At 42.7% G+C, this 18,652-nt stretch overlaps 1 protein-coding gene across 1 annotated transcript in view; it reads right to left on the bottom strand.

The window, feature by feature from the left end:
* The window catches only part of GALNT9 (polypeptide N-acetylgalactosaminyltransferase 9), a gene marked incomplete at its 5' end in the record, with an annotated part of 117,845 nt that overhangs the window by 69,493 nt on the left and 29,700 nt on the right, over nucleotides 1-18,652 (bottom strand). Inside the window, one exon of the mRNA XM_008945567.1 lies at nucleotides 9,101-9,298. Within this exon, the coding sequence (XP_008943815.1) occupies nucleotides 9,101-9,298 (198 nt within the window). The remainder of the gene's footprint in view (nucleotides 1-9,100; nucleotides 9,299-18,652) is intronic.

An 18,652-nucleotide genomic window follows, 5' to 3' on the forward strand; every position in this document is an offset into this window, starting at 1 on the left:
AAACTACAGTTCTGCTCTCCTTGACAAAGCTATCTGAAACCTGTCACTGAGCAGCACTACACAACAAATTTTGAGGCCATTTACCGTATGAACACGAGCATTACTTCAATGCAACACAACCTCGTGACATTTGCTGCTTTCATTTGTCCACATTTTCTCCACATCTCTGTCCTGATCATAACACTCACCTCTTTAAAATTCAAGGTAGGCTTCACTGCTATAGCTCACAATTTAAAAATGTAAACTTGACTAACTTTAAGGTGGAAAACAAACAAGCACCTGCAGTTCCATATGTCTGACTTGCAATTCAGCTGCAGGTTGCACAGTGCCTGCTGCAAGACCCGGGTAGCCACCTTGCAGTCTGATCTACAGGATGTGCCCAGGCCCTGGGGACAGACCCCCATCTTAGTGGGATCCTAACAGACCAGACTGCTCAGTGAGGAAAACTGTAAAATCACTTGAGAAACTGAACATTTCTGGAGCAGATCTAAAAGACTGAGTTATGCTCCCTCTCTCATTGAAAGGGAGGCAATATTGGGCCATCTGGCAGATACAAAATCATTCCTAACAGCACTAGTGTAAAAAGTCATCAGGAAAACTCAAGTTTATACCAATTTTCTATTTTCTGGTAGAACAGAGAATGCTCTATGTCCCAAACACAAATATATACACACCATGAAAATGCCCTATTGAAACAAAGATGATGGAAGAGGTCTAGAACCTATTTCAAGAAGTCTCCTTTGTAATGCACTAACGTTATACTGTCACTGTGAAGGTATTTGTCTGTGACATCTGAGAAACATACTCATGAAGCAGCTTCATACACGTGTGAAAAACTGCCCTGGCCAGGAGAACGAACACATTTTTTTACTCATCTATCATTGGGTCCCACTGGTAGCATCAAGTGGCTGCTGGAATGGTGTCATTACATCAGGTCCCTTTTCTCATCAGCATTTCACCATTTCTACATCAGGAGGTTAAAAAGGCTTCAGACAAATGGCCAAGATATGGTTAGATAAAACTGTTCCTTGCTCCTGGGCCTAATGAATATCCCAACACTGCAGAACTCAGTCCAACCTGTGACAGGAACTATTTGGTACCCTTGAAAAGGTTTATTTGCTGAGGCACTGCTATTACTGTCTGTAATGGACTCCACTGTAGCACTCCCACTACTGGTACAGCTTCAGCATCTCTCCCTTGCACTTTTTCTTGGTTTGAAAGCCATTGCAAGCTCCCAGATCATTACAAGCCTACACTGCAGTGCACACTATCCCTTTCATGATTTCTCTGCATGATTGAAAAAGGCAGCTGTTGATAGAAACACATTTGATGGGCACTGTTTCTGACAAAGAAGTTGAAATAGTTTGATTAACTCTCCTGTTCCAGCCTTACCGAGCAAGACGCGTTCCCTGGATCATGAGCTGGGGAGGATAAGATTCAATGGTGGTTACAAACATGTCCTTCACAGATGACTTTGGACTAAAGTGGGGCTCTCAGCCAGGTCCTTGCACCCATTCAATCAAAAAGGCTGGATGAAACTGAGTCCAGATATCACAAACCCTACAAAGCAGCAGCGGGGTCACCACCAGCACCCTCAGTGTTTGGATCTCTCCCAGACTCCACAGTCTCCCTTTTGTGTGTGTAAGAAATGCCAGCACTTCTCTGTTTGGTGCTGTTATGAAGACTTTCTGTTGAGTCAGTCTCTAGTTACAGGTGGTCTCAGAGTTCTATAAAAACCACGCGTGGTCCTGGATGCTCCTGGCTGGACACATCCATCTTCTGTCGATGCATATACTTACCATACACCAGTATCTTTGCAAGATGGATAGCACTTAAAAATTCAAGCCATTTGGTAAAATGCACCTTCCTGGTTATAGTTTCTACAGCCATGCCTGAAGACAGGCTTGCCCAAAAAGGTTGAGACTTCTCCTGTACACCACAGGCCAGACACATCCTATATGTATGCCACTGCCAAATCCTATATCACTGAAGATCATATTTTAGGCTACCAAGGAATATATTTGGTCCAGAAACTGAAATAAAAGGACATGACCAAGGGAATTTCAGTAGCTCTGAAGTGAAATAAACCTTTGAGGGAATATTTAGGTATTTCTTAAGTGTTAACTACAATAAAAAAAAAGAATGAGGTGGGGTGAAGAAACACCACTTTCTTCATTTTACTTTTTATGTGTTTAAAGCCAAACACAGGCTTCACTGGATGATGCCTGGAGCACCACTGCTTTACAAAACTGAGCTGCTAGTTTGGGCTTAGATTCATTCTCTTTCCAACCCCCCTCAGATAATCTGGAGGCAGCTCCCTACAACAGTAGGATGCTCCCATGGGGACATTTCTCCTTCCTTCCTAGTGAGGAACAGTACTGCTAGGCTCTGCAGGCTGCTCTCAGGTGCTGGAATCTTTCTCCCTAGGGGATGGATTTTCGCAGCCGTCTGCTCTGTCTATTAAAACACTGACTTGTTAATTGAATGGGGTGGGAAATACATTTTAGATGCAACTACATAATCATCACTCACAGACAAATGCTGTTGAGGATTGCTTTTGCAACTCCCTCTCTCTCTTCTAGGTCTTATTTCATCTCATTAGATATATTCAGACACAGACTCCACAAGCCTTCATGGCTTATTCAGAAAAAAAAAAATGCTTTCAGGAACAAGAAACAATAGCAGTGCAATGGCAGGAGGAGCCACGTTCAGCTTTCCAGAGATGTCAGTCAAAACCTGTCACTGTCATTGCCTTTCTCTACCTGAATTTGGCTGCCTGCAGCCACTGCTCTTCTGCACAGCAGCAGGGCTGCAATCCCTGAAGCTGAACTGAGAAGCCCATGGCTCTGCTCTGGCTGCATCCTGATGTGAAGGAGGAACATGTCGATGATGCACAAGGTTGAATTCTCTGCACACTGCATGTTCAACACTTCCATCAGGTTCAACTGGAGTTTTAGCCATTCAGTCCTCATCAAGCCCTGGCCCGTAACTTCCCTGTGCTTTGACTGACCCAACTGTAAACTAACTGTAATGTGATTGCACAGCCCAGTGAGCTGGTAACAGTGCTGGGAGCTGGGGGACCCTGACTCCACTCCCAGCTCTGTCACTCATCTGCTCTTCAATGAGTCACCTCCCTCTGCCTAGGTTCCTCCATCTGTGAAGCACACAGTAATATGGAGTAAAATTCTGAGAACTGCTTCAGCAGCTTGAGAGCCTAAGATTCACTTCTGAAAGTGCTCTAAGTATAGAGGTGGGTAATTTTGTACTGGGCTACAGTGTTACATTCACATATTGCAAATGCTTTTTAAAATCCCTACTCTCCCAAAAGCCTGATACCCCCACTGTGGTGTCATCACTGGGTTTTTCCAGTGACTGAAAAATTCCAGTATATCTACCACTTTTAGTACAGTGCAGCAAAGGCTTCTCTTGAAAGTCAGAAGTGGATATATGAGCAATAGCAACTGTGTTAGCACTTCCTAAACTGCTCACTAGCTAAGGGGCAGCAAAGAGTAAGGTGCATGCCCTTAGCTCTTCACAGCTTCAGAGTAAAATACATTACCTTAAATAACACCTGCTTTATGTAAAAGTACCTTTTTCCTTAAGTCATGCACTTTCTAGTAAAACAGTGACATTTTTAGAAAGAAGGTATCACAAACAGCAATTGGAGGTGACTTATTTTTTCCCAACACCTCAAAGGTGTTGAGAAACTTAATTGATCTGTGGAATAGTCTTTGACATAACTGAGGATGTTATAAGAATTAATTATAATCAACAACAGCACTCAAAGGATAATGTGGGAAACACAGCAAAACGTTTTTTGCAGCTAAAGCCTTAGAATGCAGCAGAGTAGTATCGATTCTGCACTGCAGAAAGATACAGCATAGTCAATTTGGGGAAATTACCTGATGGCATGGCTGTAACAAGGGAGGTAGGAGAGATGTTACTCTGGGTAATACCCTGGGGAAAGGGAGGAAGTGGAGAGAGCAGCACTTCATGGTGTCAAACATTCCTTCCCTCCCAGCAGATGCAGCAGGGGAGGCTATGAGGGAAGAGGGGCCCTGTGTGGAGGAGGGCAGTGCCAGCTGTAGGATGGGGTACCAGAAACAGAGGACACGTTGCCCAGCAATGCAAGCCACTTGCTGTAGGTCTGAGTCATGACTAGTTTGGTCTAGTGAGATCTCCAGGAGCATGGCTCTGCCAGCTAAGTCCAGCAGCACCGATCCCCATTTCTCCAGCCAGGTGCCTCCCTCCCCTTCCCTCCAGAGACAACTGGAGGTTGCTGCTTGGGGGCTTCCTTGAGAACGAGTGAAGGAGAAAGGGATGAAGGTGAGGCTGACATACTGCAAGAGATACAGTAAGTCTTCCTCTCCCTCAGTATACCTGCAATCAATCATGTCTGAAACAGTTTCCAGAGCATACAACAAGTCTGACTTCCAGGGCAAGTGACTTACAAACACTCACACACAAATACGTAAATACAAACACAAATATAACTAGAAGTAAATACATAAACATAAATGTAGATACAGGGGTAAGGAGAGAGAGAAAAAGAGATTCAAATGACACATCACACACCATATGTTTGAGTTCTCCAACCTTCCTGGCAGAACGCTTCTTTGATTCAGGTTTCTAAGCAGTATCTCACCCCCGGCCTGACAGATAAATGGGGAAAACTACACAGTATCTGCATAAACATTTATTTTCCCTTACAATTCATGTTTTCTGCAAGAAAGAGTCACACCAGACCATGAGACTAGAACTCAAGGACAGATTTGGTGCTTAGAAACTAGAGGAAAAAACCTAAAAAGCTTAATGACAGGAAGGTTTGTTAACACTTTTGGAGAGGTCTAGGATGAGGAAAAAAGCAACCCAGAACACTCAGCTAGGAAAAGCAGAGCAATAGAACAACTCTCTGACACCTGATGGAAGAACATTTTTTGGGAGAGGCAAGATACCTGTGGGAACCTGGACAAATAAAAAAGAAACTTCTCTGCTCTAGGCTCCTGTGGAGCAGCAATTGAAGAGATGGCCAGAATCAATGAATAAACAGTCAGCAGTTTTGTTATTACATGAATACAGGGTTTCTCCTCAAAGAGGAGATTACAGATAATCCCTTCCTAAGCTGAGGTGCACAAACAGGTTTCTTCCCAGAGGAGCACAGGCCCGGGATGGCTGTGGCACCACCACCAGGGCAGAGCACCACGCAGCCTGGTGTGCACAGGAGAGGGGCACACGTGCTCCCAGCACAAGCACCACTGGGGTGTAAAGCAACCTGCACAACCACCTGACTGTGAGCATATCAGATGTGAGCTACAACACGTGAGAGAGGCACAGGTGCTTTCTGGAGGGGCTGATCCTGTGCACGGCCGCTATCCTCCCGGAACCAAGCTAGGGCACGCTGAAGCAGTAAGTGAGAACATATGCAACAGTGACACGCACCACTGCTGCTGGAGGAGGAGAAAATGGAGAGCTCTGCACCGCTTGGCTGAGTGAGGCTGACTAATGACTCTAACGTTAGTGGCTGCTGACCAAGAAATCAAACACAGAGCAGTCCATCATAATCATGGCAGGTGAAGGAAGATGAGCCAGAGCCAGGTACCAGAAAACTTCCCTACTGATCCAAAAAACAGTAGTATCTTCTGCATACAGAAAAAACCAACCAAACAAACAAAAAAAACAAACACCCAGCTTGTTTCAATGCATGGTCAAATTCATTAGAAACCCTCTGAAACAGGATCCTTTGGTACACAGTTTGTTGCCATATGATAAGGACATTTGTGTTCTCAGGAGCACAAATGGAAAATGATGTGATGGACACAGCACGTCAAAATAACAATCCTCATTTAACTTTTCATGTTAGAGACATCTTACATCTCAAATGTCAAACATGCAAAATGGATTGATTGCCTGCAGAAGGCGATTGGGGAAACATCAATTGTTCTGAATTTCAGAGGATTAATGGGGGGAGGGGAAGAACTGACTTTAAACTGTATCAGAAATCTTTACAAAATCTGACACTTTGTTCTTGCTATTTCTCTACCTTTCTTTGCACTTGAAGGCCATATCTGATTTGTCACTTGGATCACAACAGCTGATCTGACATTCTATGGTGTGCACTTGACCAGACTGCCTACACAGTGCCCTACTGATTGAAGGGACAGATCCTGCTCCTTCCCAGCCAGGCTCTGAGCAGGATCACACCACTCTTGATGTTCGTGAAAACACAGGATCAGGCTTCAAACTAAAAACTTCTGAGAAGAAGTAAGCACATCTGTTGCATAATCCCCAGAGAAAGAGGAATTGGACTCTGCTTTCTAAATGTCTCACCCAGTGCTGCAGATTGGTGATATTTATTCATACACTGCAAACACCAGAAATGCCAGGACTCTGATCCTCACTGATACCACGGTGGGCTTTTTTTTTTTTAACACTGAAAATCTTTAATCCTTTTGGAGATCTGAGAGGAAGCATTCAGCTACTCCAACCACAAAACTAGTCACAGTGTTATCAGTCATTAGTCTTTTACAAAACAGAGAGACAAAAAAGCAATCCACTATTTGCCTCAGACGTTGTGAAAGGAACCCTTCAGAAGGACAGTACCAGCGAGGACTAAATGAACTTGCAGTTTTCATGCTGATGAACAGTCCTGCAATGTTATGAACGCACTGAACAGACACACAGATCCAAACACCACCAGTGTGGACCAGTTTGCATTTCTTGCAAAATGGACTGAAACAAATATCATGGTTGCAGTATATGATTTGGAAAGCTGGTTCTAAAACCAAAATCTGTACCAAAGCTACACAGATTTTTGAAAAGGTTTGTCACAAGTCTGACTTCCTCTTTGTTTTGAAAATATACCTTAAATTTTCAAACATATACCTTACATTTTCTGCAGCTACTCAGTTCCAATCATGGCTGCTTTCAGACCTCAGTTCTAAGTACAAATTCTGATCCTTTTCATCAATAACATTCACACATTTGCTCTTTCCATTACTCTGGCACATCGCTGAAAATCACAAAATTGCATTGTATAGGCAGGCATAACAAAACAGCACATCCAAATGCTTCAGCAAATCCTTCCAGGTGCTACTGCTTTGGAGGGCCATCAGAAATTAGTGCAGTGTGGCCATAAAATGGATATTCTGCTCCTCTAGACCACTGTCTTCAAAGCAAATGCTCCCAGGGACACAGGTAAAGTGTTCATGGTTCAGTGTTGATGTCTCTGCATTTCAGGGCATGTAATTCATAATTTGCAGGAGAGATTCCTGTGCTGTCACAACGTCTCAGTGCTTCTGATATTTATCAGCAAGGGTTGGGTGCTTCTCTCCTTGTGCTGCTTGTCTCATCTGTCTCTGGGCAGTTCATGTGTAGTTGAATTGGAGGTTTCTTCACTCGGGTTCAGAACAAAATCACTGCTCTCAGGAGCCAGCAGCTTACATGCATCAGATTTCAACACTACTCAGTGCCCGAGTTTGGACCTTACTCATTTCTGTATCAGTCTGACCTGGTGTCAGTATCACTCCAGCAAGAGTTTCAAGAGAAGCCTGAGGAAAGCCCATGGCAAATCAGGTCCTTTATTGATGAAAAAAACCCTTATCCTAGCATAGCAGGGGTAAGATTCCTTATTCCCTATTCAAAAGATACGTAGCTGAATTTCTAGAAGTGTTCTGCAGATACAGTTTCCATACTTTAGGGAGCACACAAGCTATCACCACTGAAAATCATCTCTGAGAACTTGCTGAGGTTTAATCTCTTAGTTGAGTCTTATCTGATATGTGATCATTGTCTCCAGAACAAAAGATACTCAAACACTAGAAGAGCTCATGTGAAAATTAATACAGTGATTTCACATATAAACTGGAGGTAATGAAGTGTGCAAAACCTTTTAGGGATAAAAGACTGAAACCCTGATTTCAGGAATGAAAGCTTTAGCTGATGAATTTTCCTTCATCAATGTACTATTTATCTGGACTGAGTGAAATAGATACAAAACATCTGCACTTTTAAAACAATGTGAGGAGAGCAGGGCATGTTATCCAGGAAAACTGATTTCCCAAGTAATTACTTTCCTGCTTATTGAGGTTTCCAGCTGAGCAAAGGGTCAGCCATGAAGGACTGTGCTGTCTTGTAGTAAATAAGGTTAATGTTACTGTCTAGATCTTTCACAGTCACAGAGCATGAGAATGAACCTAAGGGAAACCTGCAACACTTGCTTAAACATGGATTGAAATATTAGTCTGTGTAAGGGACAGATCCTGTGAGATGGTCCCAGCCAGCTGATCACAGGCAAACATATGCACTGGAGATGAAGGGCGAGATGTAAATTTTCAAATGAAGGCAAAAGAAAGCCCCTTTCTTATCAGTTCCTGTTTTCCACTGTAACAATTATCAAAACCACTATCACAATTCCTGAAATGTTATTTCCCTAGAAAATTCCATTTCTGTAAAATAAAAAGTTCCCTTACAAAGGAAAATAAAAAGGCATTCTGACTACATTGTCCACTTTCATTTTAAAATTCATCCCGTAGGAAAACTCAGAATGTTCTCAAACGTGAGAAAGTTCTCAAAAAAAATAGCAACTCTCAGGCAAGGCAAGGCAAGGCAAGGCAAGGCAAGGCAAGGCAAGGCAAGGCAAGGCAAGGCAGACATCTGCTGCTAGTGCTCCTAGGAAGCCCTGGTTTGGGCTGATGGCCAAGTGTGGTGCCTACAGACCAAAAGTGAGGCCAGCCTCTTTGTAATCACATACAAAATACCTTTGTTTCTCACACACACAGTGTCCCACTGCCTCATTGCTCATGTTGGAGGGCTTTGGAAAATTAAAGCATAGATGAAAAAGATCCTGCTATCCTACTAAAGGCTACAATGTGAACTTGAACCACACCTTCACAAGCAGAGCACGTCCACTTCTGGGTACATTGTGGTGCAGCTCTGAGGTGTGACACACCCCCCCAGCTTTGCAGAGCCATCTGTTTGCTCCAGTTTCACACTGCTGTCCCTGCACAAAGCCCAGAGCCTCACTCCACTCAAATCCCCCCTCTGCAGAGAGCTGAGCATGAAGCGTCGCGAGCACCAAAGTGACAGCGCAGGGGAGATTTACCTGATGGGAGCTGACTCATCCCCCTTATCGAGCCAGTCCTGCGGGGGGATTATGTACATGCACCAGAGGCCCCAGTTGTAGCCGTGGGCTGCATTGGCATATTGCTGCACTTCAAAAGTGTTGTACTTGATGTTGTCGATGGCTGGCAGGATGATCCGCTTGCGATCCTCTTTGATCCGGGTAAGTGCAGGTTCCACCCTGAGAACAAGAAAAACAGCAAAATATTTCACAGCCGTCCAGTAATCCCAGGTCCTGCTTTGCAGTGTGATAAACCACAGTTCTCTAATCCTGAGAGCTGTAACCCAGCGAGACGGCAGCTCCAGACACAGCACAGCAGGGGCCAGAGCAGATCTCTGTCAGGCACCAAAGAGGCTGGAGCTGGGCGCAGGACACTTCACACAGTAACAGCACATCAGTTATCACCCTTAGGAAGCTGTACCAGAGTTTAACACAAAACTATACTGAACACTTATTCTGAGGCCTGGAGACTGTCAATTCATTTTGCAATGGGCAAGCGTTGAGAGACACCATCACCAAGAGGAACTAAATGGCTACACCACCAGGATGCCTGGGAGCGACTAAACAAATACCTGCTCTTGCTGACAAGGCCTGAAGAACAAAACACATAAAGAGGACTGAATGAATCTGAAGGTTACTCAAAGGTTTTAATCTTGTTTCTTAAGGACTGACCCCATCAGATCTGGTTTGAATGACAAGCGTGGCTGCATTATGCCTTCTAAAACCTCTTTGGTGATGAGAAGATTTCAATTGCCAGATGGTGCAAAAGCAGCAAACTGCACAAAATGTGCTATCGTTTCAAAAGGCTTTAAAACATCAGTGTGCTTTCAACTGAAGCTACATCCCAAAGTGTTTCAGGAAAGTAAAAAGCTTCAGTGCAAACATTTCTTTCTGACCAAGGTGGCCTGAAGTTCCTATGAATTCACAGAGAAAGTGATCCAAAGAGGCAGCAGACTTACACAAGGGTGGAAAGCTCTTCTCAAAGCAGTATTAGAAACAGCCACTGGTTCACTCTTTTGTAACTGCTTCCCCTTGAAAAAAGCTTTGAAGATCTTGCAGAGCTCTTACATGTATCTTTAAGGGAAAGGTGGTTTGCTGCAATTCACAGAGGTAGCAGGATTTGAACACTGATCTCTTCTCATTTTTCTTTTGTTGGTGGTTAAAAGGCAACTGTTCCTTTGTGGTTTCAAGTTTGTTACCTTATATTTTGTTTGTGATCTTATATTTAGTTTGTTGCCATGTATTTTTTTGTGTAGGCCAACAGAAAGGGACAAGTTATAAAATTAATTCAACCTCCATTTTCAATCTTAACTGCCTCAATTTGAACTGTCATAAATTTTCTGATCTGCAGCTTCTCTGTAATTAAATACAGCGAAAATATTTGGGTTTTATGCACCCAGTCTCCACATGGCTTACATGATATCATGCACTCATTTCTTCCTCTCCTCTTTACCCCTCCCACATCAGTAAAAAGACACAGCTTCTGTGAAACCCTTAAGTGCTGATGATGAGCTACTTACTGCAAATAAACTGTCACAAAACAATGCAAAATAAGAGCATAACTGACAAAAAGACAAGATGTCACAGCATTTCATTTGGAAAGAAGTCAAAAAGAGTTAGACTTAGTTTTATTTGTATTCCTCTATGAAAATAACACTCTAATCTGTCAGCTGGATGCCAAGAACACAGAGCATGGAATTTTTGACAAGAAGGATGGTGAGGAGCATGGTGGGAAGAGAAGGATGTTATAAGCTGCAGAACTTCTCCCTGGCCAGGAAGGTTATGAAAGAGATGTTTATCTCATATGCAACATGTGTTGTTTTGTTACTTGATATATTCTGGGAATAAATCAACACACCCCTCATGCCTGGAAGGGCCTGAGATCTCTCTTACTACTGCCTGTCACCTGCAATTTTTGCTGCAGTGCTTCTCTTGCCAAAACCCAGTCCTGCACGGTACCAAAGACCTCCACAGAAGCATTGAAAGTGCATCAGCCCAGAGTGGGTAGTGACTTCAGCTCAGATTGTCAAGGACCTTTTTGGCTTTAAAATATTTTCCTAGTCGACAGGATCACATGTTGTTTCCTCCCCCCATCTCCTTTTTTTTTTTTTTTTATGACATTTAAAGTATTGCACCCCAGACTCAAATTTCCCAATTTTTTTTTTTTTTCTCTTTGAGAGAGACAAGAAAAAACTGAGAGAGATTCAGGACAATGCATTACATGGTTCTGACAACCAATTCATGTTTTTCAGGCCACACTCATGCACCCACATAAAGAGCCAATGTGACCTACTAAATGAGGATAAGCTATTTTTGTTATTAATATGAGATTATAATTATGAGATCAACTTTTAAAACCAGTGGGTGGACTGCAGAAAAACTCTTGCAACTGCAGTAACACAGGGAAGAATGCAGAAAGGATGATGCTGCTTTCTTCTTCCCATAATGTTATCTCTGCTTATCAGCCTAGAAGCAGCAGAAGGAAATGGAGCAGAGCAACAGAGCTGTCAGCCAGACACCCCTCTCCCATCACGAGTCAGGTGTTTCCATGCATGGCTGTGGTAACCCCTGTGCATGGTGTCAGCAGGATCCTCTCCAACTCCCTTCTGGCCTCTGAAACAAAAGCTTTCAAAATACCAAACAACAGGTATAGATGACACTAATGACAAGCCACTAATTGACTGGAAAAGAATCCTCCTCTTTGTGGCCATGGAGAAAAAAAAAAAATCCCTTGGAGCAGGCCACTGTCCCCATGAGCACCTGCAGCAGAAGTCTCATTACAAAACTGACTCTGAATTCCCTGGCAAACCAAATGCCTTGGGACGTGACCCACTCCTGAAGCCCTTAGGCATTGCTTCAACAGATCTGATGCAGTGAAGAAGTCACAGAGCAGAGGGATTACACCCTCCAGTGAGATCTGGGGCACAGCACAGGGCACAGTCAGACCCAGTGACCCCCACAGAATGTACAGATTTCGTCTGTTTGGGTCTGATGTCCAGACCTGCCCTGCAAAGCAGGAAAGCTGACTGCATGCCTTCTGAAGGCATCTGTAAGTGGGTTTCCTTTGTAAGAATCAAATTCTGGTGTTTCTATTCACTACCACCTGATTCTGAAAGGAGGTCTTTGACAAGCAAGGCAAGACTGGGAGCTTTTAAACCTATTTTTATCTTTCTTGGTTAGAGTTCTTTGGTCACCAAATCCTCAAGCTCTCAATTATTGGGATATTTATGTTGATAAAAGCAACACGGTTTAAACATCATACTTAAAACTATCCTGAAGTTTCCATGTTCCTTCTACAGCTCCTCCTTGTGTGCTCATTCTGCAAGTGTTTTACTTTGAAGGGTATATTGAGATCATGCAATGAAAGAGCTAAAAGAGATAAGGAATCATCATCCTCCCTTTAATGTAAGACATCTGCAATAGACCCCCAACATCCAGGGTAATTGCCTCAAACTTTCATTCTCAGCAGAGAGGCAGAGGCTGGGAATTTTATAGTAAGCTGCTTCTCATAATAACGTAGACACTGAATATAGGTGAGGTTAATAACATTCCAGAGGAGCCTATTTTAAATATAAAGGGAATTTAGACTGCTGCTTTGCAAGACAGCTTAAAATTGGACTGTTACAGTGTATCCCAAATAATGGTTAGAGAAAGAATGTGAAGAAAATATTTAACAGTCACTCTGATTCTCAGCTCTTAATCATATTTGTGATTGTGTTCATCTGATACTTGTGTCTTGGAAATGCTAATCTGGGTCCTCATTTTCTTCATAACAAGAAGAACAATCCATTCCCAGTTCTGGTGTTGCTGTCATACCAGCCAGCACCAAACTACTCCTGTCACTCTACACTTGACAGAAACCCCATTTTCTTCCAGTTTTATGGCTTACATTTATTACCACCTCTCCTGGTGCTTTGCATCTGAATGGCACCAAAAGGGATCTCCGCAGTGCAATACAGCAGTCAGATCAAAACAGATGATGAAATGTCATTAATCTCTATCAAGCTATTAATCTGAAATCTCAGTTTTCAAGCTTTCACAAGTATCTGAAAGCTGTCCATGTGATGAAAGTTCTGTTCCAGTCCCCTGCACTCAAGAAATGGTAAATTTTTGAGATACTGCTACTTCTGCAAGTGTTGATATCTCTGTCCTCAGGTTACAGTTGAAATAAAATGCCATGCCAAGGTTCTGGAGTGAATTGGTATAAAAGCAACTGCTAGAACTTCATTTTCTCAAACTCCCAACCCAGCCCATCTCCCCAGTGGAGTTCATTTTCTTCCTCTGTCTGTATCCACACGTGTGGAAATCACATCCCTGCAGGCATTAGGAGCAGGAAAGGTTCAGTGTCTGAACAGGATCATCAGTGAGATGTACAGGAAAATTCAAATCCCAGATTCTGCCAGTGTCCTCTGCACCACTGACACTGCTTGTGCTCTATTTTCTGCCTGCTGAGTTTCCTAGGTAATGGCCAATGAAGGACCATAAACTTGAAGAGGACTGGGTAATGGACTATGTTTACATTCTTTATCTTCATCAATACATGAAATATGAAGGTTTATTCATTGCTATCAAAGTCCAGCCTTGGAGTATCTCTATTAGGCTCAATGAAGTGAGAGTGTCTTTGTCTCTGTAAGCTGAGCTGCACATTCATCAAATCCTGTGTTAATTTTGCCGGTAATTCCGGCTTTGCCTAATTGCTTCAGGTATTTGAAAGGGTTATGATTAAATCTTTCCTAGTAATTTCTAAGTTTCCCCTTAACCTTAGGCTGGTACATTATTAGGTAAATTTACACATTCTGTTTATAGACATCAGTGTTCTTTCCCATTGGTTTTTTCCCCCCCTTGCCCAGTTTTTTTCCACTGTGCATCTGCAGCAGTCAGGTGCTTCTCTCAGCTCCCAGGAATAAAAGGACAGAGTGGAAGAGGTTGCTGAAGTCCAAGTATGTTCAACGTGCTATGCTCATCAGCTACCCTATGCTGTCTGAATATTTCCTTTCCTTGTCCACTGCTGGCAGTGAGGCAGGAATCATGCCCTACCTGATTAGGTACATAAGCCAGATGTGAATTTTGAGATTCATCTCTATTTTTCACAAAGGCAAAACTATCAGAGTCCTAGCCTGTATCCAAATCAACATACTTTATGGGCACACAGCAGCATATATTGTTAACAAGTTATTTACTGGAGCAAGAGGAAAAATTCCCCCAGCCATATTCATAGACATGATGGATTTCAGTAAACTAAATATAATCAAAAGATTCAGCTTTAAAGGTAGTGTTTCACATCATCTAGTTCTCTTTTCCATCTAATAAAACCCAAGAAGACAGTTTGGGCTGGAATTTGAGTGGCATAAGAAGTTCCTCCCTTCTATCTTCTCTAAAAATACCTATTTGTCAGTGTCCTCCTCTGCTCTGAATGGATTGCTGGTGAACGGTTACAGCCAGAAGAGAAAGGACAATAAATTTAGTTCTCTTCTAGACTCCACTAGGCTAGAGGATATTTTCACTTGGGTTTTATTTCTCTGAAGCTGGTCAAGAAACACTGCAACACTCTAATGACCTCTCATTCCCAGGACTCAGCCCTGTTATTGACCATGCTCGGTTCAAACTCCACAAAGCATATTGCTGGCCCATGATTTTGGTGGGCTTCTCACAGGCACAAGGCTGTGCTGGGAGGAACATCCACAGCAAGTGCCTCAGGAAGTGACTCCTCCTTACAGAAACTCTCCTGGGAAATTTGTGGAAGAAATGACCAATCAGGAGCAAATTCACAACAAAAGGATCTGTCAATTTATCAACGACTGTTGAGCATATCACTAAAGAAAGCACACACATTTAATGCTTTTGCCTACCAGGGGATCAATTTCTGGATTAACACTGAATTTTCCAATGTGTTGAGCACCCATGACAACTTCAGTGGGAGCTCCAGCAATGCCAGTACTGTGGGCCTCAAAGAATAAGTGCTCCAAAGATAAACATTAGAGTTAGGAAAAGAGTTGGAATGCAGAATTTAACCCAGAGTATAGAATAAGCTGTCAGAAGATTGAGAGCAAAGGCAGTGGTCATAGTGTGATCACACAGGCTTCTCTAATCTCATTGTAAGTCTGTGTTTGAACATATATATGTTCTGTATTTAATATTGGGCCAATTCAGAGTAAACCCCACAGGAAATCACAGCAAACAAAAATTATATGCTGTCTTAAAGCCTTATCAGATTGCTGGAGAGTTCATGCCAATGGGGAAGTCTGATTTTTCACAATGCTAAAAAGAACATCTTCTTCCCAATAAAAAACAGATAAAAACAAGTTAGCAATGAGCTCCTCAGAACACATAATTATATAATCCATCTTCTAAAATATGTAAAGGCACCCGATGTCTTCAAACTGACTTTTAAAAAGGCATAACAGAGGAATAAACACACTGTGTAAGAGGAATCACACACATGCCTCAGGCCAGACCCTCTGCTGTCCAACTCTCCTAGTTCAATGGGCTTCACAACTTCAGGGTGTCCTGCTTTTGCTAGAACTAATTCTCTTAGATTAATTTACTTTTCAGCTCAATCTCTTCTAAATAACTGCACTTTCTGAAGTTCACAGCAGATTTTCCCAGTGTCTGCTTCTAGCAGTGATAATGCTGGATGTTTAGAGTTACTGCCCAGGACTGGGGTGTGCAGAAATGCTCTTGGTTGTACTTGCTCCTATGCAGATCCAAGACACTGCTCAATCTTTTGCACCATGTTGGGGTGTAGAAAGTCAAAGGCTGCACCTGTGGGAACCCCAAACTGACCAACAAGAGACTCCATCCCATATACATCACGTTTACTACAAGGCTGAGGGATCACGGGGGTCAAGCCTCTTCTTCAATGGCCCATGTCCAAGGAGGACTCTGTCCTTTCTACCTTTGATCCCAATCTGTGTGTTCCTGAATCTGGTTCCTGTCTGTCACTGAATCCAGTCTGGGACTGTGTTTTTTATATATATTTACACTTTTGTCATTTTACTATTACTATTTTAATTAAAGTTGCCTCAGTTTTCTTTTCCAGTCCATAAATCTCTCCTCCTTATTCCCTTTCTCCTCCCCGTTGGGAAGGCAGAGGGTTTAACACAGAGGGACTGTCATTTGTCTAGTGGTCAGCCCAGCCTCTAAACCCTGCCACAGGGATGCTTTACTGACATGCACCATCTGGGAGCAGACCCAGAATACTTTTCAGTTCTTAACTAGAATGACCGTAGTAAGAATTTGACAGCAACCTGCTCCCCCTCACTCCTGTAACGTCATTTTTCCTGAGTTTGTCCAAAAGTAAATCCTTTCCTAAATGACAGGAACTGCACTGGGAAATGTCTCTCAAATTCTGCCTCATCCCAGGGGGTACCCAAATACTCTAGTCTCTGGGGGTTTTTTTTGAGATGAACATCTCTTTTTCTTCTTCACCATCACCGTTCTGATTTTTACTTCAATAAAAAATGAAGAATCAACATTAAAATAATCCAAGGGTTTGGCTTTTTTTTCTCCTTTTCACAAATCAGAATTTCTTTTTTTTTCTTGCAAGGACTTAAGACATCAATGAAAGACAACACGTTCTCATTCGCTAGATTTTCTGGTTCAGTGGGTTTAACACCAAATTTTACTCTGGCTGTACCACTGTCAGGTACCACGAAGTAAAAACAACACAGAAATGTAAGAAAAAGATCTGTGTAAAGTGAAAGCTTATTTTGCATGTGAATTTATACACTACCTCACATTTCACTGACAATATATATTTATCAGATGTGGACAAGCAGATCTACTGACATACGTAATTCTTCACTAAGGAATATTTCATGCAGAATCCCTTTCCTGAAAATAAGTTCAGAGAACTTAAAAAAACCCAACAAATTATGCTCACTTCCTAGGTCTCTAAGAGGAGAGAGAAATTCTCCATCTGTTCTAGCTGACGTCTCTATCAGCAGTGCTGTGTGTGCCCAGGGAGGTTTCAGACCTGCAGCCCCCAGCCAGAATGGAGCGAGCGCAGCATAAACGCCTGCTGGAGAGCTAAAGATCAGCTCTTTGGCTGCCAAATGTGAATAGCTCTTTTCTGCACCACTGAAAAGCAATGAGGATGCTTCAATGAACACTATAGGTTGTTTAGGTAGATGAATAGTTGAAGTTGTTTTTCTGGCATGTCCTGTGGACGTAAGCTGGCACTGGCCCATGAATCTGAAAGGCCCCCATGGCTTCTGCTGCACGCTTCCCTCTTCACTCAGATAATATTAGTTCACTTTTTCTAAAACATGTATTCATTTAAGTGACCAAATTGATCCTTAGTAATGGTGGAGGCTTCGAATGACAAAAGCCTCCCTTAATAAACACAGGTCCTTTCCTTTGCATTTGCATAAATAAAACTTCCCAGGTCAAAGCTGGCATGGTACCAGGGATCCTACAAAGAGCCATGTCCTCCAGAGGGGAGGGACTGCACAAGATAATTTCACCCTCGCCTTCAGCACTTCTCTCACGAGCAGGAAAGAACCACCTGGACCTTGCCAGGACCTCAAAGAGCCATGTGAGCTTGAACAGGGGGTATGAGTCTATCCACTGGTAGAGACTGGTTTCCAGTACCTTGCATGAAAATACTAACAAGGGAGCTTGTAGGGGGGCAAAGACCTTGTGGCTTTGCCCTGCAAGAGCATATGTATGTCTCTGTTACAGAGCCCTTGGGAGAGCCCAAGTCAGAAGATTAGAAGGAAATGAACTTCCTTTTTCCTTCACACACCTCCTCATGAATTCATTGCTTATAGCCACCACATCAAATTGCACTCCATGGTACAGCATATTATAGCATCTGCAAAATATCATACATAGACCTAGGGATCTTGAAATTTAGTTTTTCCTCTTAGTACATTAAAATATCAGTTTTCTGTATTATTAAAAAACTGCCAGCTTCAGGGATAATCCATAATGATGGGATGTGTGTGGCACAATCTGACAGAGGACCTGAAATATAAGCTGAGTATCCTTCTCATGTCGGGCTGTCTCTGTCCCTCTGGTATACTGAAATATTTTGATTAAATCCTCTTAGTCCATTGATACTCCCCCTTTGTCTGGCAAAATTTTAATTACTACAGTACTTCATAATTCCATTCAGCGCTCTGATACTACCTCTGTGGTAGGAGCAAAAGCAATTCCTAAGAAAGCAAATATAGTACTCTATCATTATGTCTTCTTTTATGGCTCCTAGTACCCTCTTTATGGCTGCTAATATATCGTGGTCTCTGTCTTTCACTTACTGATTTCTACTCTCCTTTGCCCAATGTGTTTTTATTTTCACCTGGAGAATTAGCACCCCATCTCTGCTATGTCTCTTTCCTGCTCCCAGGTAGAACATAGTGAGTTTCTCTTCTCCTTATCATGGTCTTCTTTCCCATCTCTCAAAGACAGGAGCTTGTACAATGCTCTGCATGTTCTGCAACACCATTAGCAGCCAGGATGCACTGGTCTGTACACAGTGTTACTGCGTGTTGCTTAAAGCACAGTGGGTGGACCTAATACAAAAGTCAGAGC

The sequence above is a fragment of the Merops nubicus genome, unplaced genomic scaffold (assembly GCF_000691845.1).
Source record: "Merops nubicus isolate BGI_N331 unplaced genomic scaffold, ASM69184v1 scaffold8438, whole genome shotgun sequence".
Lineage (NCBI taxonomy): Eukaryota > Metazoa > Chordata > Aves > Coraciiformes > Meropidae > Merops > Merops nubicus.